Source organism: Lontra canadensis, unplaced genomic scaffold (assembly GCF_010015895.1).
Source record: "Lontra canadensis isolate GAN:19392208 unplaced genomic scaffold, GSC_riverotter_1.0 scaffold90, whole genome shotgun sequence".
Lineage (NCBI taxonomy): Eukaryota > Metazoa > Chordata > Mammalia > Carnivora > Mustelidae > Lontra > Lontra canadensis.
Window position 1 is genome coordinate 3,670,188 of NW_022631084.1, and position 26,616 is coordinate 3,696,803.

Sequence of the window (26,616 nt, forward strand, 5' to 3'; positions counted from 1 at the left end):
TCATATTTGAATAGGTAGCAAATACATTGTCAATCATGGTGATAATCAGTGTAGGGATGAAAAGACTAGAAAAGAAATGAAATGCTGTACAAAAGCAGATTGAAATAGACATGCAGAGCTCATTTTGGTGACCCCCCCACATTGTGTGTTCTCATGAGAAATGGATAAATTATGATATGAAAGAATTAATAGAATAGAAGAAGGAGAGGACCTAATTAATTCGGAATAAGAAAGAAGGGAATGCCCTAGTCTCTTCTGGAATAGGCACTCAAGGTAGAAACGAAAATTGACACTGCAAAGATTAAAACCTGTTCAAAATGTTGTGTGGGCACCTGGGTGACTTAGTTAAGCATCCAACTTTTTTTTAATAAATATTTTATATATTTATTTGACAGAGAGAGAGCATGAGTAGAGGGAGGGTCAAATGGAAAGGGAGAAATAGGTTCTTTGCTAAGCACGGGGCCCTATGTGGCTCAATCCCAGGACCCTGGGATCGCGACCTGAGCCAAAGGCAGATATGTAACTGACTGAGTCACACAGGGGCTCCAAGCCTCCAACTCCTGATTGGGCTCAGGTCATGACCTCAGAGTCAAGGGATGGAGCCCCCCATTAGGCTCTGTGCTGAGCATGTTGCCTGCTTAATATTCTCTCTCCCTTTGCCCCTCCCCCCACTTGCACAGCTCTTTCTCTCAAAAAAAAAAAAAAAAAAAACAATCAAACAAACAAACCACGTTGCACTTACTGGTTAAGAGATAGTAGGGACAGTGATTCGTATTTTACATTTTAATTTGTACTAGGGGAAAAACAGGCTGCCACATAACTCCAGGGGGCGATACTTTCAGTGTTTTTTGCTGGTATCAATAGGAATGATGGTATTAAGAACTGTGCCATATCCATACAGATGCCAACATTTTTTAGATTTTGGTAGTAAGAAAGCTTGAATGATGACTGCTACCATTGTTATATGGAAAATAATGTTAAAATGGGCAAAACCTTGAAAGTAAAGTGGTTCAAAAATTAATAAACAGTAACTGATCCTGTTGTTACTACTTCCAAAGTCAAGAAGAGGTAAAAATCATACCTGCTACTTACTGACCTTGCTGATATTATTTCAATTTTAACAATACAAAAGAACTTAATTCTAAACTATGCATCCCTAAATTCACTTATACTACCTCATAATTGAACTTAAGTTGAGGCTTCTGTTCCATAGATTTTTATTTAAAAATATTTCCTCAGTTTTTCCTTCCTCCATTTCATCTTCTCCAAAACTCCAGCCACCTCCAGTCTTGGAGGTTTTCATTTACACCCTTTACCTGAATTCTCTCCCATATCCTTATATTGGTTTTGGTTGCTGTGCCTCACTCAAGTCTCCACTCTAATGCTTAAGTCATTTCAAGCAAGAGGACCTTCCTAAGTACTGCTTCTAAAACTGAGTCCTCATAAATCCCTATCACTTTAGCTTTCACTATTTTCCCTCATATGCATTTATTTATACCTGGCTATATATACACACTTACATATACATATTTGCCTATTATCTCTATCCTGCCTACATTATATGAATCATGGGACAGGGACTTTGTAAATATTAAATGGTAGACTCTTAATAAATACTTGTTGAATAAATCCCTGTACAGGCTTTTATTGATGCATTTCACTCTTCCAATGTTACAGCTTCCTAAATTGCATTACTGACAGCAAGTTTTCCTGTTAAAGTATTCTTAATTCCAACAAGTTATGTTATTGCCAAACTTGCAAATTCTTCCAAAATGTAGTCCCATACTGCCTTCTTTATTTTCATTTTCTAAAATATATCCTTCCCTCTAACATTTCCCAGCATGCGCACAAAGATTTCACAGCACGTGAAAAGCTCCACCACTCAGTTACTACTGCTAGAACCCATCCTTCAAAGACCAGCTCTGTCTGCAACTCTTCCATGAGTTGCGTTTTGATAATTCGTCTTTTCTCTGCACTTCACTAAAAGTCAATATCACAAAATTTAGCACTTAATTAGATATTGCCTCTAATTATTCATACATTTCCATAACTTTTAATATTGTCACCTCTCTTTTCCAAAAATTTCTTTCAGACAATTTAGTAACATGGAGAGTTGTGCCACAACACAAGAATTAGCTCTCATAATTCCTTTTTCTTTTTTTTCTCAATTTCTCAACTCATTGTCTTAACATTTGCCTTTTAAATCTGCTCATTTTCATACACTGATACTAGTATTTCAAATGACTTTTCCCTAATTATTTAGTTTGAAGCTTTTTTTTAATTGTTTTGTCTCAGTTGAAAGAAGTTCAAGAAGCAGGTTTTTTTATCCCCTGACTATTCCAAAATTATACAGAACAGCAGTAAGTATATCAGCTAACCAAGTTCTAAACTCCAAAGTATAAAGTAACCCAAGTCAGAAAATTCTGAAAGCAATGAGCTCAGATGCCCTAAGTAAATGTAAAGAAGTTCATACAAAGTATGCATTGAAACTCAGCCTGATAGGGTGAATTCTTTTTTTATTTGTGATGATTTTTGTTTATTATTATTATATTTAATTAGCTAACATATGGTACATCATTAGTTTTTGATGTACTGTTCAACAATTCATTAATTGTGTATAAGACCCAGTGCACATCACAACATGTGCCCTCCCTAATACCCATCACCTTGTTACCCCATCCTCCAACTCCCATCTGTAACGCTCAGTTTGTTTTTCTGAGTCCAGAGTCTCTCATGGTTTGTCTCCTTCTCTGATATCTTCCTGTTCAGTTTTCCCTCCCTTCCCCTGTAGTGCAGAGGGTGAATTCTATTTAAAAACTTCCAAAGTTAGTAGGGGGAAAGGAATGAGAGTAAATGTAGTAACTACATACCCTAGTAAAAGCAATGTTGTGATTTCTTGAGTACGGATAAAATGCTCCAAGATGCATCCAGCGGGCACAGAGCTCATATTCTGAATTGTTGAAGAAACCACAAATATCTGCTCCAGTCTAAAATATATTGTGATGTTTAATTTTAATGGTTTGTTTCTTAATCTTTATAAATTACAAAGATAAAAGGAATAGAAATACTTACATATGAGATTCCAAAGAGACTAAATTCCATCATACCTAAAAAAAAATCAGGAAAAATCTTAGAAAGCTACTTTTTCATATATTTTGATATTTGATTTTTTCTATTTATAAAGATGTCTTATTTCTAATAACCTAATCCAATGATACAGTTTTCAGATTATTAATATACCTTTCTATCATTTCCTCTTACACTATTCAAGTTTTTTATGTTATAGTGTTAATGACATTTATAAAAATAAGACACTATGCTTCTTTGTGACTTTCAAGGTGGTACATTTAGAGCACAAAATGGCTATAAGTACATTATAGTATGAGAAAAAAGTGGTAGTATTTTCCTCGGTTTAATTTTTTTTAATAAACAGCTATCTATGTAATTATTTAACCACAGCTCTCATCATTTGGAAAAAATAATCATCCTTATTAAATAAAATCATCTGAGACCTCTTCAGTAATATAGGATTCATGCAATATGCCAGCTCTCCTTTCAAAGTAGTATTTGTAAAACACTGATTGTTTTCCTTGAATCCTAATATAAACAGTAAAAGAATTTTTAAAACTAGATCTCACACAGAAAATTATCCATTTCCCCTTTAAAATAATAATGTCTTATTTACTATTTACCCAACGATTGTCAAAAGACTCCTTAAAAATTTGGCTTGAAGTGTTCCATTCTTTAGCATCTATGAGTATTCTTATTCCCTAGAATCTAGAATTTCTACCCATTTCTATTCTTAGCTCTAGATGTTATCCTTCCCAGTTCCTGAACTTTCCCAGGGAACTGAGACCAAAAAGAATGAAATTATTTCCGCAAGATAAACTAGGTAGATATCATTAGTTTCTATAACGCATCCCAGATCCTACTTTCTAGTTCACTCTCTTTTCATCATGCTATCTGACATAAAATATGATGCAAAAAGTATGTTTCTCAAAAGAACTTATAAGGTGTATCGAACTAGTACCTGCAAAAGTGAATACCTGCAAAAGTGAATACCTAAAAGAAAACTCAATAGAGTAATGATATAGATGGTGACTCACATACCAATGATTGATTTGTCCAAATTGTCCCATTGTGCATAGTTGTCTCCAAGCCAATGTCCTCCCCATTGTCCGCCAGTAGGATATGTGGAACGAGAAATAACAATTCCTCTTTTGCCAGTTGTCTTCTGCAATGCACTAAGATAGATGGAGAGTTTTCACATGAGGTATTTCCAGATATTTCTATTTATGAACAACTCATTAAAAAAAAAAGTGTGTGTGTGTGTGTGTGTGTATGTATGTTTGTGGTGTTTTCGTTGTCTGTTACTAAAACTTGCTCTTTCCCTTCCAACATTTACTAGACTGACATGCCTAAGTAGCCTTTGTTTGTTCAATGAATACAAGTTAAGTCAACTACTGAAGTTATTAAATCAACTAAATAATTATAGCTTAAGTTTTTTTTTTAATGACCTCATTTTATTCTATTTAACTGTGTTCTCTTGAATAAAGGTCTTGGCTCTAACTATTGATTGTTCCAATACTTCTCAATTATAACTTGTCAGCACTTAATCTCCATATCACTCTACTGAGACTCTTTGCCACAATACTCTCCATTTTAGAGAAGGTATATTAAAGTGAGCAAGGTTTTTTGGGTGTTTAAAATAAAACTACTTGTTCTATTCCAAATACAGAATCTGACCAAAGCCAAATTTCAAGAGAACGAATTTTACAAATTACCTCATATTTTTTTTTCTTTTTACCCCTACTCAGTCTTTGAAGAGACTTCAATGACTTACTATTCATTTTAAAACATAGTCTAGTGCTAAAAAATATATATAATGTATTATTTTATATTATCTGCATCTCTTTCTGTGTGATACTATAAAAGCATCTGAAGTAGAAAATATCTCAATATTAATGGAAATAAAGTGTTTATTTTTATATTATTTAAAATAAATTGCATATGAATAAGGACTACAGAACTACTCAGGAAAAAAATACTTCAAACAGCTAATTAGGCACACTTCACAATCATTTTGGACCACAGTGTTTGTCCTGATTTCTTTATACATAAAGTTTCTTCAGTGAGATCTTGAGATTTTTGAAGTTAGAGATAATGTCTTAATCTTTGTACTTTTTACACCTAATACAGTGCTTGGGATAAACTAGAAGCTCAAGACATTTTTGTATTAATGAATATATCAAGTCAAAATTATAGGAAACTAAAAGTGTTTTCAATGGATGTAGGATGAAAAATTTAACCATCTATGAATAATAAAGACCACATTGTACTTGCTAATTTAAAATTTCCTACTTGCATGATATGTCCATCTTTAAAAAGATCATATAAGAAAACTATTTTCATTGCTTCATTTTCTACCATAAATATGAGGATATAGTTTATTTAGGAACATTAATATATTTAACATACATCATATATATTTGCTGACATTTAACAAGAAATGAATGATTATTTATATAGAGAATAAAAAACTGATGATCAATCTAAAAATATATGTGAAAATGTATATTCTAAGGTTAGTTCATTTGCAAACAAATTAATTTCAATTAACTAATACAAAAACTATTTATAAAGATAAAGGTCCCAAATTCCTAATATATTCACATTCAAGAAATATATATTGGGCTCAGGTCATGATCTCAGGGTCAGGTCATGATCTCAGGGTCCTGGGATTGAGCCCCAAATCAGGCTCTTTGCTCAGTGGGGAGCCTGCTTCCCCCTCTCTCTCTGCCTGACTCTCTGCCTACTTGTAATCTCTGTCTGTCAAATAAATAAATAAAATCTTTAAAAAAAAAAAAGGATTTTATTTATTTATTTGACAGTGAGACAGAGAGAGAGAGTACAAGCAGGGGGAAAGCCAGGGAGAGAGAGAAGCAAGCTTCTGCTGAGAGGAGAGCCCTACATGGGGCTCGATCCCAGGGTCCTGGGATCATGACATGAGAAGAAGGCAGATGCTTAACTTACTGAGACACCCAGATGACACCATGAAATATACATTCTTAAAGAATTTCTTTTTTTCCTGCTGTATGCAACATCTTTTTTTTTTCTTTACTGAGGCTTTAAATCAATAACTGAACATATGCTTTGCTAGATTTCTGGTTGAGAAGAATTTTGTTAATTATTTTCATAATAATTTTCTCTTAAGGACCTGTTACATTAGAAGAATCTCCTCTGTAACCATTTGGAGAATATTAGGGAACAAAACTTTTGAGAAATCACTTGACTAGAGATATAATTTAAAAGTCCCACCACTATAAATATTTTCCAAATATTTTTGACATGTTCCAACTTTACAAATAGTTTAGTCATAATGAATATAGCTTAATTTTAAGAAACACTTTTCACCTGTAGGACAGCTTGTCCTCTGTTACCAGCTGATTTTGCAAAATCTAACATAGAAAGGATTTTAATGTTGTGTTATGGAAGTATTTTTATTCTGTGTTTATAGTTGCCTCCATTGGCACTTTTTAAAAGAATTTAAAAACTTCTAAAAATATCTTAAATTTTTAGGAAAAAATGTCTTTAGAAATATCTGAGAAAATAAATTGTATTTATTGATTTTTTTATTCCATTCAAAATTATGATTACAAAAATCTGGGGGATTTACTTAAAAATCACATATTTAACACCAAAGCTCCCTTTTTTCCAGATGGAGATAAAGATTTTGATTTTTCTACATCCCCTCTCATGAAAAATATATAATAATCTGTAAAGTCACTCAAAGTATTGTTGAAGTTGAAAATGCAGAATATATAGATATAAAATACTTGGATAATTGTTTGGAATTTAAACACACAATCTGAGGTAGTTTTTATAGTGTACTTATTCTTACATTAGAAGTACAGACTTTGTTTCGGTTCAACGTTGAATTTTAAATAAGAGAAAGGGAGCTATTGAAGGCTGAAAGTTTTTGTATGGAAACTTCATTTGCCACTGATATCCAAGGTCCTTCCTCTAAAACTGCAGTTTCTCAAGCTGATTATTTATCTCCTGTTTGAGTCCATTCGTTGTATTCTTTCCTTGTTTTTTCTTGTTTGTGACATGTTTAGTGAAGAGGACAGTAGCAAAAACTAGTTGCATGTTAAATCTGCACCAGTTTTGAATGACACAGACTGCATCAAAAAAAAAAAAAAAAGGGAACGATAAAATGCTATAGTTTGGATAACTTGAAGAAAAAAAATTTTGTTTTTAATCCTTACACTTTTATCCAATGATTAATAAAAAGTCCTTACTATCCATCCTTCACTTCAATGTAAATGTAATTTATTTATATTGTTCTTTTACATTTGTTAAGGGTTTTAAAGATATAGACTATATTTAATCTCTGAAATTTCTGAAAGTTCAGCATTTTTTTCTAATGTAACTGAAAAAATTAAATATCAAGAAAATATCTAAAACATGAAAGTCTAGGGCTATGTGTAAATTGAGCTATTATATAACTCAACATTTAAAATTTATTACTCTGTATAATTTAAATAACAAATGTGGTTGAAACTTTTACTGAAAAATTTATGAATAGGAAAAATTTATGAATAGGAGCAAAATTAATACTATTAAAGAAATGTATTATGACTTTAAATTAAAAAAAATGTTCTTTGGAAGATTGTATCGATCTCTTTCTCATAATGTTTGTTACTTAAGAGTAAAATATATTTTACATATCCCTAAATTTTCCTAAATAACTTTGTATATCAACTATTTAGAAATTTACCTACATTTCCTTAAATTTATTAAGCATCCCACAGTATGTTAGAACCATGAAATGTGTTCCAGAAGTTCAATTTATTACCTCAGTGAAGAAATGATTTTTCAATTTCCCTTAAACTACGTAGTTTCATCTCAAAATGTGTAAATTTTGCCACCAAGATTATCAGCCAATTCTCAGTAATTTTGTTCTTTTTAATACCTGTATTTTTATGATAAAATGTGGTTAGCTGAGGACAAAATGTGAGAATAACTGTGCTCCAAAACTACGTACCAGTAGGATAAATTTAAAGAAAGATTTGTCCCAATTAAAAAAAAAAAACTATCGAAGATCAATGTGTTTACTCTTAAAAATTACATTTCATAGTCTTTCTACATGATTTTAGTGTCCCTACATTAGAATTTGTTGAACAAATCTGTGGTCATACATTCATGGAATAATATCTTAAATAATTCATCTCTTTTAGATTGAGAAGTATGGTGCTAAGATAAGCATGTTTCACTAACTGAGGAAATATTACTCATATACTTTACTCCAAAATGCTTTTCATTCTTTTACCAACTCCAGTCATATACTAGACCTACACTGGAATCACCTGGAAAATTTTTTAAAATTCAGATCTTAGGTATACTACAAACCAATTAAATCAATACATTTTTAAAAAAATCTCCAGGTGATTATACTGTGTACTTAAGAACCATTGACCTAGAGTTACACTGTGTGATATGGTGTACACTGGCCACATGGGACTATTTAACTTAAATTTAAATTTGTTACAATTAAAAAATTTAAAATTCCATTTCTGGGGATGACTGGGTGACTCAGTTGGTTAAGCATCCAACTCTTGACTTTAGCTCAGGTCATAATCTCAGGGTCGTGAATTAAGTAAGCCCCACATCAGGGTCCATACCCATAAGTCACCTTGAGATTCTCTCTCTCGCCCTCTCCTTATGCCCCTCCTTCCACTTGCACTCTTTCTCAATTATATAAATAAATAAAATCTTAAAAAATAAAATACAATAAAATTCCATTTCTGAGTCACACTAGCCATATTGTTCAACAGCCTTACATGGATAGTAGATACCATATTGGACAACCCAGAATTATAAGACATTTCTATCATTACAAAAAAAAGTCTTATTGGACAGTGCTAATGAAGACTTGAAATTCAAAGAATGGTTTGTGTTCCATCATCACTGGCCTCACATAAAAGTTTGTTTATTGTGGACATTAAATCAAGTTCACGTACACATATTCTATTGGTTATAATGGATTTAAACAACAGATTTAACCAAACTTTAATGTCTTAATGAATGACATCAATTATATATTATTTACTCATTTATTCATTCACAACAATTTTTGAGCACCTATTATTAATCACTGTGCTACTATGAGCTAGTGAGGAATAAAATAACATTGTTCAGAATTGCTTTTGGAATGGGATGAAAATTTAAAACAATGATAAAATGATATAAATGAAGAGAAAGGAAAAGAAAGAGATAGAGAGAGAAACACAATAATTCTAATTGCCATAAAAGACAAAGTAAGTTACAGACAACATTGGGAAGGAAAGTGCTACCAGATAAGGTCAGCAAGGAAAAACTCTTGAAGTAGGTGAAACATTAAATCTAATATCTAGAAGATAATAAAGAGTCAAAAAGGATAATTATGAACATTGCTTACTCATAAGTAGGTTTCATTTGTGACCATCCATATAGATTATGAACATCGTAATGCAAAACAGATGATCCATCACTAAGAATCTGCTCGGTTTCCATACACATAGTTCTGAAATGTAATCCATTAGTTCTTTTTGTGAGTTCTGGGGAGAATCAATGGAAAAATATCAATATATTATAAAGTACCTGCATGCAAATATGTAAATCATATCTATAAATTCTTGTGGCAAAAGCATTAATCATTGTTTTAAAATAATATTGATTTTTAATCATTTGCACACTTCATCTCTGCGAATTAAAAATGAAAAAAATCTGCAACTGTAAGTGACTGTAGTTACAATTGTGACTGAAAAACATGAAAAATTTTAGTGTACTTAGCAACAAAAATGTTACCAATTAACATGAATTAATAAAAACCTGAAAAAAAGGTATTCCTAAAAGTCTGCTATATTTTGAGACATACCGATTAAATAGACTTTTATTAAAAATCCATTTGGAAACACAAAGCCCTGGGTTAAGAACTGGACAAGTGTTATAACAGCACTATTTTTTGATCCACTTTTTCTCAAATAAAGATGCATTTTTTTCAGAGCTTTGCCATAACTTTAGGTGTCAACAGTTTATGAACATGAGTATGAGGATGAATATTGAGTGACTGGACCCCTTTTATCTGGGTCAGGGACAACCAAAGAAATGCTATCGATATTCTCTCATTTTTTTTCCTAATGAAGAAAAATTTAAAAAGAAAACTCCATAAAAGTTTATTTTTTTAATTTTAAGAATTATTGAGAATTTTCAAATCTGAGAAGATTCTCAAGAAACTCAAAGTAACAATTTTAAGCATGCTTAGTTAGGAGTATGTTCATATAAAAAAAAATATTTCTTGATTTTTCTTCTAAAAATAATGTTAAATAGTTTTGGTAATGGGTTGAGTTATGATTCAATGTATAGACGGGTAGTGGGAATTACAAATGTTGAACCTATCCCCTACGTTATAAGGTATATAAATCAGATTAATAAATACCAATAACATCAAAGGTATAGCAATAATATTGTACCTGGGAAATAAGGTGGATAATTTAACTCTTTATTTCTGCATTGATTGCTAACTGTTCCATGTACAAAACTTGATGGTTCATTCATGTCCTTAAAGAGAGAAGAGTGAATTAAAAAATTTAGAACATATATTCTCAAAGGAAATAATTCAGAGAGCCAATAAATTAAAGAAGCATATTTGAGCACATTCACTATTCTAAGGAGCAAAAGTATAAGGCATCTCAATACTAAAAGATTTAATTTATCTGTTTTTTTTTTTTTACATTTCATGACCCCTTTTGTAAAACACAAAATGCCCTATATTTCTCTATAGATAGAATATAAATAAAAAGTAAATTTTCTGTTTTCTAGACATACAATTAAATTATAATGTGTATATTCTCCCATGTCCTTCTCTCCACTCCTGCCCTGGAGACTTCAATCAACTGCTTTTTTCAAAAAAGCAATTTTATGTGATTTTCCAAAATCAGAAAATACAGTTTACAAACAGAATATTTATTTCATTTTTTTTACTTTTATTTTTTAAGTGTAGAATTTAGTGGTCCATAACTCAACTACAACACGAGTGCTCATCACAAATGCCCTCCTTAATAGTCATCACCCATTTAAACCATCCCTCTGTCCACCTGCCCTCCAGCGACCCTAAGTTTGCTCTTTGCAGTAAAGTCTTATGGTTAGCCTCTCTTTTTTCCCACATATTCATCTGTTACATTTCTTAAATTTCACATATGAGTGAAATCATATGGTATTTGTCTTTCTCTGCCTGCCTTATTTCACTTAGCATAATAGTCTCTAGTTACATTTGTGTTTTTGTCAATGGCAAGATTTCATTTTTTTCTTTGTGGCTGAGTAACATTCCATGGTGTGTGTCTATATATATATGTATATATGTATATACATATATACATATATATATAGACACACACATACCACTTTATCCATTCATCAGCCAATGCACAACTGGGCTCTTTCCATTATTTGGCTATTGTTGATAATGGTGTTATAAATATTTGGGTGCATGTATCCCTTTAAATCAGTATTTTTGTATCCTTTGGGTAAATACTTAGTAATGCAATTGCTGGATCATAAGATAAGTCCATTTTTTAACTTTTTGAGGACTCTCATATTGTTTTCCAGCATGGGTACACCAGTTTGAATTCCCACCAACAGTGTAATAGGGTTCCCTTTTTTCCACATACTCACCAACACCTGTTCTTTCCTATGTTGCTAATTTTAGACATTCTGACAGGTGTGAAGTAGTATCTCATTGTGGTTTTGATTTGTTGTTTCCTGATACCAAGTGATGTTGAGCATCTTTTCATGTGTCTGTTAGCCATTTGTTTGTCTCTTTGGAAAAACATCTGTGTCTTCTGCCCATTTCTCAACAGGGTTATTTGTTTTTGGGGTGTAGAGTTCGGTGACTTTGTTATATATTTTGGATACTAGCCCTTTATCTTATGAGACATTTGCAAATATCTTCTCTCATTCAAGTTTCATTCTGCATTTTGCTGTCCATTTTTCACAATTTCATTTGTTGAAGACTGGCTTTTTCCATTAGATATTCTTTCTTATTTTGTCAAAGATTAGTTGATCATGTATTTGCATGTCCATTTCTGGGTTTTCTTCTGTTTTATTGATCTAAGAGTCTGTTTTTGTGCCAGTACCATACTGTTTTGATAACTACAGCTTTATAATAGCTTGAAGTCCAGAATTTTGATGCCACCGTCTTTGGCTCTATTTTTCAACATTCTTCTGGCTGTTTGAGGTCTTTTCTTGTTCCATATAAATTTAGGATTATTTGTTCTAGTTCTGTGAAATACGTTGGTGTTATTTTGATAGGGATTGCTTTAAAAGTGCAGATTGCTTTTGGAAGTATAGACATTTTAACATTTGTTCCTCCAATCCATGAGCAGAAAATGTCTTTTCCATTTTTTTGTGTCCTCTTCAGTTTCTTTCAAAAGTTTTCTATAGTTTTCAGAGTACGGATCTTTTATCTCTTTGGTTAGGTTTATTCTCAGGTATCTTATGGTTTTTGGTGCAATTATAAATGGGTTTGATTCCTTGATTTCTCTTTCTTCTGCTTCATTATTTGTGCACAGAAATGCAACAGATTCCTGTACCTTGTTTTTGTATCCTGTGACTTTATTGAATTCATGAATAAGTTTTAGTAATTTTTTGATGAAGTCTCTCAGGTTTTCTACATAGAGTATGAAGTCATCTGCAAAGGGTAAAAGTTTGACTTCCTCTTTGCCAGTTTGGATGCCTTTTACTTCTTTTTCATCTTACTCCTGAGGCTAGGGCTTCCAGTACTATATTAAATAAAAGTGGTGAAAGTGGATATCACTGCTTTATTTCTGACCTTAAAGGAATAACTCTCAGTTTTTGTTCATTGGGGATGTTATTGGCTATGGATTTTTCTTATATGGCCTTTATGATGTTGAGATATTTTACCTCTATCCCTACTTTGTTGAGGGTCTTTATCAAGAATGGATGTTATACTTTGTTAACGTTTTTTTCCTGCATCTCTGGGGAGAATCATATAGTTCTTATCCTTTCTTTATCAATGTGGTGTAGCATATTGATTGATTTGTGAATATTGAACCACCCTTGCAACCCAAGAATATTTCCCACATGATCACGGTGGATGATTCTCTTAATGTACTATTGGATTCAATTTACTAATATTTTATTGCAAATTTTGCATCCATGTTCATCAGGGATATGGGTCTGTAATTTTCATTTTTAGCGGGGTCTTTGTCTGGTTTTGAAATCAAGGTAATCCTCACCTCATAGAATGAGTTTGGAAGTTTTTCTTCCATTTCTGTTTTTTTGAATAGTTTCAGAAGAATAGATATTCTTCTTTAAATGCTTGGTAAAATTCTCCTGGGAAGCCACCTGGCCCTGGACTCTTGTTTGTTGGGAGATTTTTGATTACTGATTCAATTTCTTTGCTGGTTATCAGTCTTTTCAAGATTTCTATTTCTTCCTGTTTCAGTTTTGGTACTTTATTTCTTTCTAGGAATTTATCCATTTCTTCCAAATTGTCCAATTTGTTGACATATAATTTCTCATGTAATTATTGTCTCTTATAATTATACTTCTGTGGTATTGTACTGTTGGTTGTTGTTTTTCCTCCCTCATTTGTGATATTACTTATTTGAGTCCTTTGTCTTTTCTTTTTAATAAGTCTGGTTTACCAATTTTATTATTTTTTTCAAAGAACCAGCTCCTGGTTTCATCAATCTGTTCTTCTGTGAGTTTTTTTTTTTAATTTGTTTGTTCATTATTATATTATTTATTTCTGCTCTAATATTTATTATTTCCCTTCTTCTGTTAGCTTTAGGCTTTATTTGTTTTTCTTTTTCTAGCTCCTGTAGGTGTAAGTTTAGGTTTATATTTGAGACTTTTTTTGCTCCTTGAAGTAGGCTTGTATTGCTATATACTTTTCCTTTTATGACCACTTTTGCTGCATCCCAAAGCTTTTAGACAATCTTCTTTTCATTTTCATTTGTTTCCATGTATTTTTTGTTTATTTCTTCTTTAATTTCCTGGTTGACCCATCATTTTTAGCAAGATGTTCTTTGTCCTCCCTGTATTTGTGGTCTTCCCATTTTTTTTTTTTTCCTTGTGGTTGACTTCAAGTTTCATAGTGTTGTTGTCTGAAAATATCCATGGTATGACCTTAATCTTTTTGTACTTGTTGAGATTTGCTTTGTGACCTAATATGTGATCTATTCTGGAGAATATCCCATGTGCACTTAAAAAGAATGTGTGTTCTGCTGCTTTAGGATAAAATGTTCTGAATATATCTGTTATGTCCATCTGGTCAAGGGTGTCATTCAAAACCATTTATTTGTTGGTTTTCTGCTTAGATGATCTGTCCATTGCTGTAAGTGGGGTGTTAAAGTCCCTTACTATTATTGTATTATTATCAATGAGTTCTTTATGTTTGTTATTGTTTTATATATATGGATGTTCCCAAGTTGAGGGTACAAGTATTTACAGTTGTTAGATCATCTTGTTGGATGAACAGTTTTATTATGATGTAATGCCCCTCCTCATCTCTTCTTACAGTCTTTGATTTACAGTTTAGTTTGTCTGATATAAGTATGGCTAATCTGGTTTTCTTCTTATGCTCATTTTCATAATAAATATTTCTTCATCCCCTCACTTTCAATCTGCAGGTGTCTTTAATTCTAAAATCCAGCTAGCATATAGATGGGTCTTGTTTTGTTTGTTCGTTTGTTTGCTTTAATATTTTATTTATTTATTTGACAGACAGAGATCACAAGTAGGCAGAGAGACAGGCAGAGAGGGAGAGGGAAAAGCAGGCTCCCTGCCAAGCAGAAAGCCCAATGCGGGGCTCGATCCCCGGACCCTGGGATCATGACCTAAGCTGAAGGCAGAGTCTCAACCCACTGAGCCACCCAGGTTTCCCTAGGTCTTGTTTTTTATTCATTTTGACACCCAATGTCTTTTGATTGGAGCACTTAGTCCATTTACAGAGTAATTACTGATAGATGTGAATTTAGTGCAATTTTATTACTTGTTTCATCATTGTTTCAGGAGATTTTCTCTGGACCTCTCTAGTCTTTGTTGCTTTTCATCTTTCCCATTCAAACCCCCTTTGATATTTCTTACAGGGCTGATTTAGTAGTCATAAACTCCTCTAATTTTTTTTTGGGAAACTCTTCATCTCTCTTTCTATTCTGAATGACAGTCTTGCTGGATAGAGTATTTTCAGGGGCAGATTTTTCCCATTCAGCACATTGAATATATCATACCACTCTTTTCTGGCCTGCCTAGTTTCTGTGGGTAGATTTGTTGCAAACCTTATTTGTCTTCCCTTGTAGGTTAAGGACTCTTTTTTCTCTTGCTGCTTTCAAGATTCTTTCCTTATCTGTGTATTTTGCAAATTTTACTATGCTATGTCTTGGTGCTAGCTGGTTTTTGTTGATTTTGATGGGAATTCTCTATGCCTCCTGGAATTTAGAAGTCTTTTTCCTTCATAGATTAGAGAAGTTTTCAGCTATAATTTCCTCAAATAAACCTGCCTCCTTTTTTTTTCTTCTTCTGTGACTCCTATGATACAAACGTTATTATATACCATAGAGTCACTAAGTTCCCTAAGTCTACATTCATGATCCAATACTTTTCTTTCCCTCTTCTTTTCAGCTTCATTATTTTCCATAATATTATATTCCATATCACCTATTCATTCCTCTGTTTCTTCCATCTTGTGGTCATTACATCCAGTTAGTTTTGAATCTCAGTTATTGCATTTTTAATTTCAGCCTGATTGGTTTTTAGCTCTTTTATCTCTGAGGTATAGTTGTCCCTGGTATCTTTTATTCTTTTCTCAAGCCCAGCTAGTATCCTTTTATTGTTGCTTTAAATTCTGGATTAGACTTATTATTTGTATGTTTTGATTAGACCCCTGGCCCTAAGCCTTTGTTGTTCCTTCTTTTTGGGATGAATTTCTCCATTTGTCATTTTCTGTCTTATTCTGTGTTTTATGATATCTGTTATGTTTCTTGTTCCTGATAATAACAGATTTATGAAAAAGAAATCATATAATGTCCAAGAAAACACTTCTTGTGTTCAGGAAGTGTCTCTGGTGTATGCTGCATACACTTTGCTGCTGTGTTATGGCTGCTCTATCCCTCAAATCAGTTCTCTGTGGAGTTTTTCCTTGCCTGCAGTGGGGAATGTTTAGACCTTGGCCAGAGTGTGGTGAGTTTTAACTAGGTTAGATTTGATCTGCTTGTAAAAAGAGACCTGATGGTATTTCCATTAGAACTGAAGCTTTACAGAACTCTATGGTCAATAGACATGATGCAGGCAGGGGTTTGTGCTGGTCTTCTGGGGGAGGGGCCCACTGCATTGGTCCTTAGGCATACTTGCCCAAGAAAAGCAGTACCAGTGGAATGCAGAGAGGGTAGGACTTGGTGTAAGCAATGTAAGCTGTCATAGTTGGCACTGTGCTATTTACTGAGGTTAGTTTATGATGAGGGGCAGGGCAGGGAATTAGCACCAGCCAACTCCTTTGTCCCTAGAGAGGGGAGTTCTGGTCCCCTTTGCTGTCAGGGAGACCCTCTTGGAAGAGCGAATAATTTCTCCTCATGCGTTTTAAGCATTTTTTAAATTGTTGTTTCCATACTATCTGTGTCTGAGTTCTTGCCTGCCTGGAAAAGCACAGTGCACTTTGGGCTCTATTGCAGCCTGGATGACCGACTTTTAAAACTCCAAACTTTAGGGTCCTGTTGTGGTGGGTACCTACACTAGTCTTCCCAGGGATGGTCTCAAAGGGCTGGGGTCGATGCAAGTTTAACCCAGAAGGGCAGTTGCACCAGAAGTAGGAGCATGGGATTTGGAGCTAAACATACTAAACAGCCAGTGTCTGGGTTGGCCACACTTAGCAGGTATCCCTGTGCTACATTGACGGGCAGGGGGGTAAATGGTGCCTGTCAGCTCTTATGTCCTCAGAGAGGCAATATCACCCTTCTCAAATGTGTTCCAAGAAGAAGGAACAACCTCTCCCAGTGGATCTTAGGTAATCCTGAGATCTCACCATCTGCCTCACGGTTATCTGCCTGACTTTTCTCCAGGAACAGGTCAGCACTCGTAGGATTCTATCCCAGACACACTGTGGACCTCTAAAACTCCAGTCTTTGAGCCCTGCTGGTTGCAAAAACTCATGGAAATCAAACCTTCTAATTTTTCTGGCCAATGGCTTTGGGAAAGTGTTCTCCTTGTGTGATCCTGTATGCTCCTTTCTGTTTCGTCTCTCTCAGAAACCAAAGCTCCCTCCCCTCAACAGCACCTGTGATTGTTTCTTCCCTAAACCACATCTCTGCACCTCCTACCTTCCACAATGAGGCCTCTTCTCTACCTCTAGTTGTACAGTTTGTTCTGTGAGTCTTCAGATCAATTTCTTGGGTATTCAGAATGATTTGATATCTATCGAGTTGTGTTTGAAGGATGAGGCAAGCCTAAAGTCCTCCCAATATGCCACCATTTTAGCTCCTCCCCCTCTTACTACCAACATTTTAAAGTTACATCTAAAATTAGGAGATTGTTTGAAAAGTAATTTGCTACGTTTGTAAGAGTTTACGATTTCTTGTACTAATGACTGACAGTTACATGAGATTCATTCCTACATTGAATAAAAATAAAATAAATGTTTATGAGCATTTATAAATAGTTATAAAGAGATTTTTTTTGGTTCCCTGGTGAAGCTGAAACTTCGGAAAATAGCAGCTGTATATATAAAATGAATTGCTAGCACTGTATTTTACAGTTCTATGAATATGGAAAGGCCTTTCCTTTCTATGGAAAAATGAGTGGGATATTTTCAAAAAAATACTTTGTTGGAATTATTAGAATCTAGCAAGAATTCTGCATAATAACTACATAATAAATAAATCAATAATAACTTAAAATATATATTGCTTTACATTTACTTACAATCCACAAACCATCAAACCTCATCTGGTTATTGTAGAAATCTATAATTTCTCTTTCCCACCACTCTGCTGTGGCATTCCTGAAAAAGTCTGGAAAAGCTACATGAGCTCTGGAGGCCTGTAAAAACATGTAGAAAGTCAGAAGAGAGACCATGCATGTCTAAGACATTTACCTGTCAGATTCACAAGCTGTGCACAGGTGATAATGAAGGCAACCTGATCCCAAATTTAATTGCATGCATCTTTATTATGTTTCTCTAACCAAAACAATGAAGAGTAAAAAATTTAAAAAAAAAAGAAAGAAAGAGAGAGAAATATACATGGAGACAGAAGGGAGAAGCCTTGGGGTCCTTACAGATTGTAAAAAAAAAAAAAAAAAAAGTTCACAAAACACAGATATATATTTTCGGTGCTTCTTAGACTAGTAGGGAATATTTTCCTTTGTATCCTTAGAGTCCTATAATGCAGATTTACTTTTGTGGAGCATGATAGTAAAGGAAAAGGCCTTGGTTTAGTCTAATTAGATTAAAAAAATTGTTTATCCAGCTTTCTGCCCTTCTAGGATTACTATATTGCTTTACCACCACAACCATTTGCCTTTCTTTCTCACACCTGCCCTTCCCACCTCAGCAGAGAAGAAATGATTTACTTCTTTCCTTACCAAAAAATTCTTTACTTGTCAGCCTACCTATATATATTCTGAGATCAAATTCTGTGTGCTAACAAATGATTGACCTTCTGTAAATAAATAAATTGTCTGAAAAACATGGCATCACTTGCATGCTTTCCTGTCACACTTTAAGTCTATGTAATAACTTCCAGAATAGTCTTACCAGTGTATAGAGAAAATGAAAAGGGTAGGGAACATAGGGATTTACAAAACACATATGGTACTGGCACAAAAAGACCCATAGATCAATGGAATGGAATAGAGAACCTGGAAATGGACCTTCAATTCTATGGTCAACTAATCTTTGGCAAAGCAGGAAATAATATCCAATGGGGCGGGGGGGAAACAGTCTTTTCAACTAATGGTGTGGGGAAAATTGTATAGTCACTTGCAGAAGAATGAATCTGGACTACTTTCTCACACCATACACAAAAAATAAATTTAAAATAGATGAAAGACCTAAATGTGAAACTAGAATCCATCTAAAATCCTGGAGGAGAACACAAGCATAGCACCTTCTTGCTAAGCATATCTACAAAGGCAAGAGAAACAAAAGCAAAAATGAACTATTGAGACTTCATCAAGATAAAAAGTTTTTGCACAGCAAAGGAAACAGTCTACAAAATAAAAGGCAACCTATGGAGTGGGAGAAGATATTTGCAAATGTCTCACCAGATAAAGAGCTAGTGTCCAAAATATATAAAGAACTTACCAAACAGCACCCCAAAAACCAAAAATCCAGTCAAGAAATGGCCAGAATACATGAACAGACATTTCTCCAAAGAAGACATACAAGTGGCCAACAGATACATGAAAAGATTCTCAACATCACTTGGTATCAGGAACTACAATCAAAACCACAATGAAATATCACCTCACCCTAGTCAGAATGGCTAAAATTAACAAGTTAGGAAACCATGGATGTTGTCAAGGATGCAGAGAAAAGTGAACCCTCTTACACTGTTGTTGGGAATGCAAACTGGTGCAGCCACTCCAAAAACAGTATGGAGGTTCCTTAAAAAACTGAAACTAGAACAACCATATGACCCACCAATTGCACTACATGGTATTTATCCAAAGGGTACAAACACAGTGATTCAAGGGGACACATGTACCCAAACATTTATAAAAGAAATCTCCACAATTACCAGAATATGGAAAGAGCCCAAGTGTCCATTGAAAATGAATGGATAAAGAAGAGATGATGTACATATACAATGGAATATTCCTCACCTATCAGAAAGAATGAAATCTTGCCATTTCCAATGACATGGATAGAACTTGAAAACTTAAAAACTCTCAACAAATTAGGAATAGAAAGAAATACCTCAACATAATAAAGATGATATATTAAACACCCCAGCTAAATCATGCTCATTCAGAAAAAAAACTGTTTCTCTCTCTCTCTCCCACACACATGTACATACACACACACTGTTAGAATTAATAAATTAAATAAATTTATGGAATGTAAAATCAATATGCAAATATCAGTTGCATTTTTATACACTAACAAGGAATTATCAGAAAACTAAATTAGGAAAATAATCCAATTCACAACAGCAACCCAGATAATAAAGTACTTGGGAATAAAAGTAAGGAGGTGGAAGACTTGTACACTGGAAACTACAAAACTTTGCTGAAAGATATTGAAGAAGATACAGACAAATAGAAAGGCATTCCACGTTCATGGATTGGAAGAATTAATATCGTGAAAATCTCTTAACTACCCAAAGCAATCTGTAGATTTAATGCAACCTCTATCAAAAACCCAATTCCATCTTTTACAGAAATACAAAAACAATTCTACAATTCATTTGGAATTACAAAGACCTGGAATAGCCAAAATCATCTTGAAAAAGTAGAGCAAAGTTCGAGGAATCACACATCCTGATTTCAAAATATACTCCAAAGCCACAGTAACAAAAACAGTATGATACCAGCACAAAAACACACATAGACTAATGGTGCCAAATAGAGAACATATAAATCAATCCATACATATATAGTCAACTTATCATTGACAGGGTGCCAAAAATACACAATGGATAAAGGATAGTGTCTTCAACAAATGGTACTGGAAAAACAATATCATATGCAGAAGAATGAAGTTGGACCCTTATCTTACATCATAACACAAAAATCAACTCAAAATGGAGTAAAGTCTTAAATGTAACACATGAAATTGAAAAAAGTTCTTGGAGAATCCAAAGGGAAAAGCTTCATGACATTGGTCTTGGCAAAGATTTTATAAATATGACACCAAAAACACAGCCAACAAAAGCAAAAGTAAGCAGGTGACTACATCAAACAAAAAAGTTTCTTCATAGCAAAGGAAACAAGCAACAAAGAGAAAGGTAATCCATAGAATAAGAGAAAATATTTAAACACCATATATCAGATTATGTGTGAATCTCCAAAGTATATTAAAAAGTCTTACAACTCTAAAGAAAGAAAGAAAGAAAGAAAGAAAGAAAGAAAGAAAGAAAGAAAGAAAGAACCCTAATAACATGCTTAAAATATAGGCAAAGTCTTGATAGACATTTCTCTGGAGAATGCATACAGATAACCAACAAGTAGATGAAAAGATGCTTATATTCACTTATCTTCAGGGAAATACAAAAAACACAATGAGATATCACTTCACACCTGTTAAGATGGTTATTATCCAAAAACAAAGACAAAAAGTTGTGGAAAGGATATGGAGAAATTGGAATCCTTTTGCACTGTTGGTGAGAATGTGAAGGGGTGTAGCCATTTAGGAAAACTGCATAGATATTCCTCAAAAAGTTAAAAAGAGAAGTACCATATGATTTAAATATGGTCTGGTATAGAAAATTTAAAAATAAGCCATCAGTTTTTTGGAGAAAGTACTCAAATTGAATTATTGGTCAAAGTGATCATTAAATCCAAGTGCTGAATTTCTTTGTTATGTAATCAGTCAATGTAAACTTACATTAACAGCTTCATCTTCCGTTAGACTTTCATCTATTGTTATATTGGGCAAATCTGGCCAAACCTACAGAGAAAGAAAAAATAGGAAAATCGTTGAAAATAATTTCAGTATAGTATGACTATGTTGTAAATAAAGTATAATAGGGTTCTTAGGGTTCTGGAGGCATATTATTATTATATCTTCAGATCCCCAGACCAGTAATTTTTTCAATTGTTTTTTTTTCAGTTTGTGTTTTGGTAAATGTAACATTTGCAAACCATTCTCATATTTCATATTAATTTCCTCTTTAATATGCCAAATATTAGTAGTAGGTAGTGATATTAAAACCAATGTATGTAACCAGAAGTTCTACTCAGAAATAATATGAAGGGGGCACCTAGGTGGCTCAGTTGGTTAAGCAACAGCTTTTGGCTCAGGTCATGATCCTGGAGTTCTGGGATCGAGTATCACATGAGTCCCAGCTTTGTGGGGAGTCTGCTTCTCCCTCTAACCTTCTTCCCTCTCATGCTCTCTCTCTCCCTCTCTCTCTCTCTCTCTCAAATAAATAAATAAAAGCTTAAAAAAAAAGAATATGAAGACACTAAATTTAATTTCATGTGGTATATTAAAACTGTTTCTATAATTATTCCAGCATTAAAATCTGAAAACAATAAATATTTTTATTTAAAAGGAATTGAAGATCTGAGTTGGATGATGCCATGCTAAGGCAAACATCTTTGTTTTCTCAATTAGTACTAAATACTCCTCTCTGTCTCTCCATATCCTCATCCCTATCCCTGCTTTCCCACCTACTAATGTTTTCCTCTACTCAACCACAAACACACAACTTGAGACCAAATTCAATCATGCTGAAATCTCTGAGAATTTGAATCTATGTTGTAAAACCTACATAGTTCCATATAAAAAAATGTACTTAATTCCCAAGAACTAATTACCTACAAGAGATTAGTTGTGGATGGGGAATAGTTCACTAAAGGAATGGAAAAGAAGATAGAAATCTCAGAAAATGTATAGACATTTAGAATGAGAAGGTAATACAAACGAAGGGGAAAAAAAAAAAAAAAACTTTCTATGGTCAATATGCCATACTCTATACTTTCATGTTTCTTAAAATGTTATGATTTGTCATTAAGGTTATCATAGGATTTTTCTATTTTATGTTAATTTTTAGTTTTGAAATATTTTGACTCACAGAAAAGCTACAAACATTATACCTAGAGGTTTTTTTTTTATATCCTTTATTCTGTAACATTAACAAATTTATAACCTCTCTACAATCATCAAAACCAAGAAATAGGCATTGATACAATATTTAAGTAATCTAGAGGCCATGTGTGAATTTTACCACTGTTATCACTAATATGCTATTTTGGGTCCAAGAAGAAAAAAGGATTCTATATTATATTTCATCATGTCTCCCACAACGGAATTCTGTTATGTTTTTCATTCTAGTTAACACTATTGGATTTTTTGTTTGTTCTTTTATAAGTAAGCCAAATCAGGATTTTTCTATAATATGTCAATATACCCCAGTCCGAATATTGTTGTTTAAATGAAATACAATAAATTATAATCCTTGTTCAGGTCAGGAATATAACTATAGCTCTTAAAAATTGTCTTTTTTATTTTTATTTTATTTTTTAAGGTTTTATTTATTTATTTGACAGAGAGAGAGAGATCACAAGTAGGCAGAGAGGCAGGCAGAGAGAGAAAGAGGAGGGAAGCAGGCTCCCCGCTGAGCAGAGAGCCCAATGTGGGGCTCGATCCCAGGACCCTGAGATCATGACCTGAGCCAAAGGCAGAGGCTTAACCCACTGAGCCACCCAGGCACCCCTAAAAATTGTCTTTTTTATTAATGAAAGAAGTACAAACATTTAAATGACTTGCAGTGTAGAATAATGAACAACCATCTTATTAATCTTAATTTTATAATACATAAAAGAACACTGAAAAGAAATTTAAAAAGTAAATTAAAATTTTAAAAAATGCAAAAAAATTACATATTGAAAAAATATATGTATCAGCTTTCCCTATTCTATAATACACAAAGACATTCTAATAAATGCAATTTAAAAATTTAAAATGAAACAAATAGTAAACAAACATACAAATACATAAATTCTGTTTCTAATAATTTAAGTTGAAATCAAATGATATATTATTTTATTAGGTATTCAATCATTACATTTCTGTATTCTCCATCTCTCCTTCTGAATATGTCTTTAAGTCTTATTTTTACTCAATAGAAACTTTTAGTGAAGTAACATTCTATACTTATTTTATTTCAAGATACCAGTTCAGTACCTTTGCCCAACAAATATCACTGGTATTTGGCCATTTGACAAAAACATCTTTCTCCATTCCTCTTTCAAATGCAGGGTAAGGCTTTGTTTCATTCCCTGAAATTGCTGGATCCTAAAATTAAAATGAAATATACACCAGGTAACTCTGTAGTAAAAGTATGACCACTTAGGTCACAGTTATGAAACAAAATTTTCCATGACTACATTATCATTTTACTGTGCTCTCACACAGACTGGCAAATAGACTGACAGTATAAATTTCAGTGTTCTAGCTGGAGTGTCCTCTAAATTCTTTGGAAGGAAATTTTAAGAACTTCCAAAAATGTACTGGCTGTGATTTCAAGAGAGATTACTAACATTTTTTTGTTTTGTTTTTATTTCTCCCAGTGGGATTACTGGCTGCCTAGCTGGCTTCCTTTAATGTATTGATAAAATATTCTCCCCAGTGAATCACTAACTTGAAGTCAAATTTTTAAACATGACAAGCCTAAGAAGCAATCCCATAGAATGATTTGAGAATTGTATAGAAATGGAAAATCCATCATAACTTTGTGATAGCTTCTATAAATTGAGGTTAGTTTGTAGCTTCAGTGATTATTAGAAGACAGCTTGTCTTCGACTTCCAGATTCAGTCTTCGATCTCTAAAGATATATCAAACTGTAAAAGTAGCTTGGTAGCAGCCCATGTAAATAAAAGTCTTAAAGGAAGAAAGTTTTAGATTTAGGAAGAATTGAAAGTAATAGTCTTCCTATTTTGAAACACCTCCCTCCCACTTCATTCTAGGAGAGAAATTTTAATGAAATCAAGATAATAAGACTCAGATAAAATATAAAATATAAATACTGACCAGGATAATAATGTATCTCATTCCTTCCTGTCTTATTTTGTCAACAAACTGAGGAAGATCACGGAAATTTTCATCAATTGTAAAGTCTAGTTGCCTTTCCATGTAATCAATGTCTGTGTATTGAACATCCTGAAAGATATAAAGATTGTGGCAGTGGGGTAAGAATCACAGGGGTCAGTGCATCTCCTTCTGTCATCGTATAAAAGTAATAGCAATATGAAAGTTTAAATGCCTCTTCACTTAATCCTAAAGAGAATTAATCAAGTAACACAATGTTCAACAAATAAAACTAGTATATAAAGATCCAAAATAGTCTATAAGCAAGTTAATACAAACGTTCTGTTCGCTAAGAGTTCACTTAACAATTTTGATTTCTAAAAATTCTTTCAGATCAATATCTTTTGTTATGTAATTCCCAAAGGAAATAGGAGTAAAGGATTTGTGAGGCTATGAAATTATGTTAAATGCAATTTGGAATGTTGTACAATATATACAGAAATAGCTGTTTTTCTATTTCGGGAAACATAAAGCCAATGGGAGTAATTTCAAATAACTCTAATATTGCCAAAAAGGAAGAAAGAATTATTGGTAAATCCATCAATTAAAAGATTCTTTTATTGGGATGCCTGGGTGGCTTAGTTGTTTAAGCGTCTCAGGTCATGATCCCACAGTCCTGGGATCCTTGCATAGCAGGGAGCCTGCTTCTCCCTCTGCCTCTGATGCCACTCTGCCTGCCTGTGCTCTCTCTCTGTCTCTCTCTCTCTGACAAATAAATAAATAAAATCTTTTAAAAAATATATTAATTAAAAAAGATTCTTTTATTATCTACCAAAGTCTTTTTAGAATTAGAAACCAAGCTTAAATAACCAAACTGTTGCTTAAAGTATTTACAAATATGTTTAATAAATGTATGACATTTACAAATATGTTTAAACTAATAAATGTTTGACTTTTCATGACATTGTTTAGATCTAAATAACAAATTTTTAAATTATTTTCTTTAATAGACATTAACTCAATTTCTTCTTCTAGGTGTTATAAAAAGGATGGCTGATATAACAGACCTAATAACCTCCCTTTTTATAAAAAACAATCTTCTTTTTTGTAAAAAAAAATCACTTATATATTTCTGTATCATCTATTTATAGAATTAATTTCCTCATAATGATGTATTAAAAAATCACATACTTGATTCTACTACATGTACCAATGTCTTATAATGAGGCCCTTCTCTTTCTTCTTAGAATGTGTTCTTATATACCAAGTATTCTGGAATTCACTGTTTTAAGTTCTCCTAGAATGACCCCTGGGATTCCTGAATCTTGTTAAAAAATGAAATCACAGGGATGATTATTTCTGGATACTCAGTAATATTTAGTTTCCGGAATATTGCAGGAAGAGGATATTTTGCAAGTGCTCCAATTCTGTGTTCCAACATTACTACTATCACCTATTTCAGGGCAAAAATCACTAAGTTTCATCTCTAATTTCTTCTCTGTAATTTGTCACTTCAGTTGATGAAGTAGGTTTCTGTGGACTCTAATTCTCATATAAAAAAATATGGGAAATACATCTGATTACTTAAGCAACCCAAAGTTTAGGAGAGAAAAACAAGTGCATAGTGAGTTGTTTAGTACAACTTGGAGCCATGGAACCAGAGAGAAAGGAGAAAAGGAATGGTATTATCCCTTTTCCTTCATCGAATAAAAACACTTTATAAAAGTCTAATAACCATGTCATTAGGTGCTACTAATAAAAACAAAGAATTATTGCCAAATGACTAATTTTAAAGTATGCATACTTATTTCATTTTGCTTTTATAGATAAAACATTTAACACTGTTTTTAAAATGGATATACAT

General features: G+C 33.0%; 1 protein-coding gene across 1 annotated transcript in view; it reads right to left on the reverse strand.

Moving 5' to 3' along the window:
• Window positions 1-26,616, reverse strand: part of SI (sucrase-isomaltase) — a 96,460-nt gene that overhangs the window by 13,483 nt on the left and 56,361 nt on the right. Inside the window, exons 32-40 of the mRNA XM_032836045.1 lie at window positions 24,756-24,884; window positions 23,909-24,019; window positions 21,605-21,667; window positions 17,980-18,096; window positions 10,515-10,602; window positions 9,461-9,599; window positions 4,111-4,244; window positions 3,073-3,107; window positions 2,871-2,987 (exon numbers count right to left, since the gene is read on the reverse strand). Coding sequence (XP_032691936.1) covers window positions 2,871-2,987; window positions 3,073-3,107; window positions 4,111-4,244; window positions 9,461-9,599; window positions 10,515-10,602; window positions 17,980-18,096; window positions 21,605-21,667; window positions 23,909-24,019; window positions 24,756-24,884 — 933 coding nt within the window. The remainder of the gene's footprint in view (window positions 1-2,870; window positions 2,988-3,072; window positions 3,108-4,110; window positions 4,245-9,460; window positions 9,600-10,514; window positions 10,603-17,979; window positions 18,097-21,604; window positions 21,668-23,908; window positions 24,020-24,755; window positions 24,885-26,616) is intronic.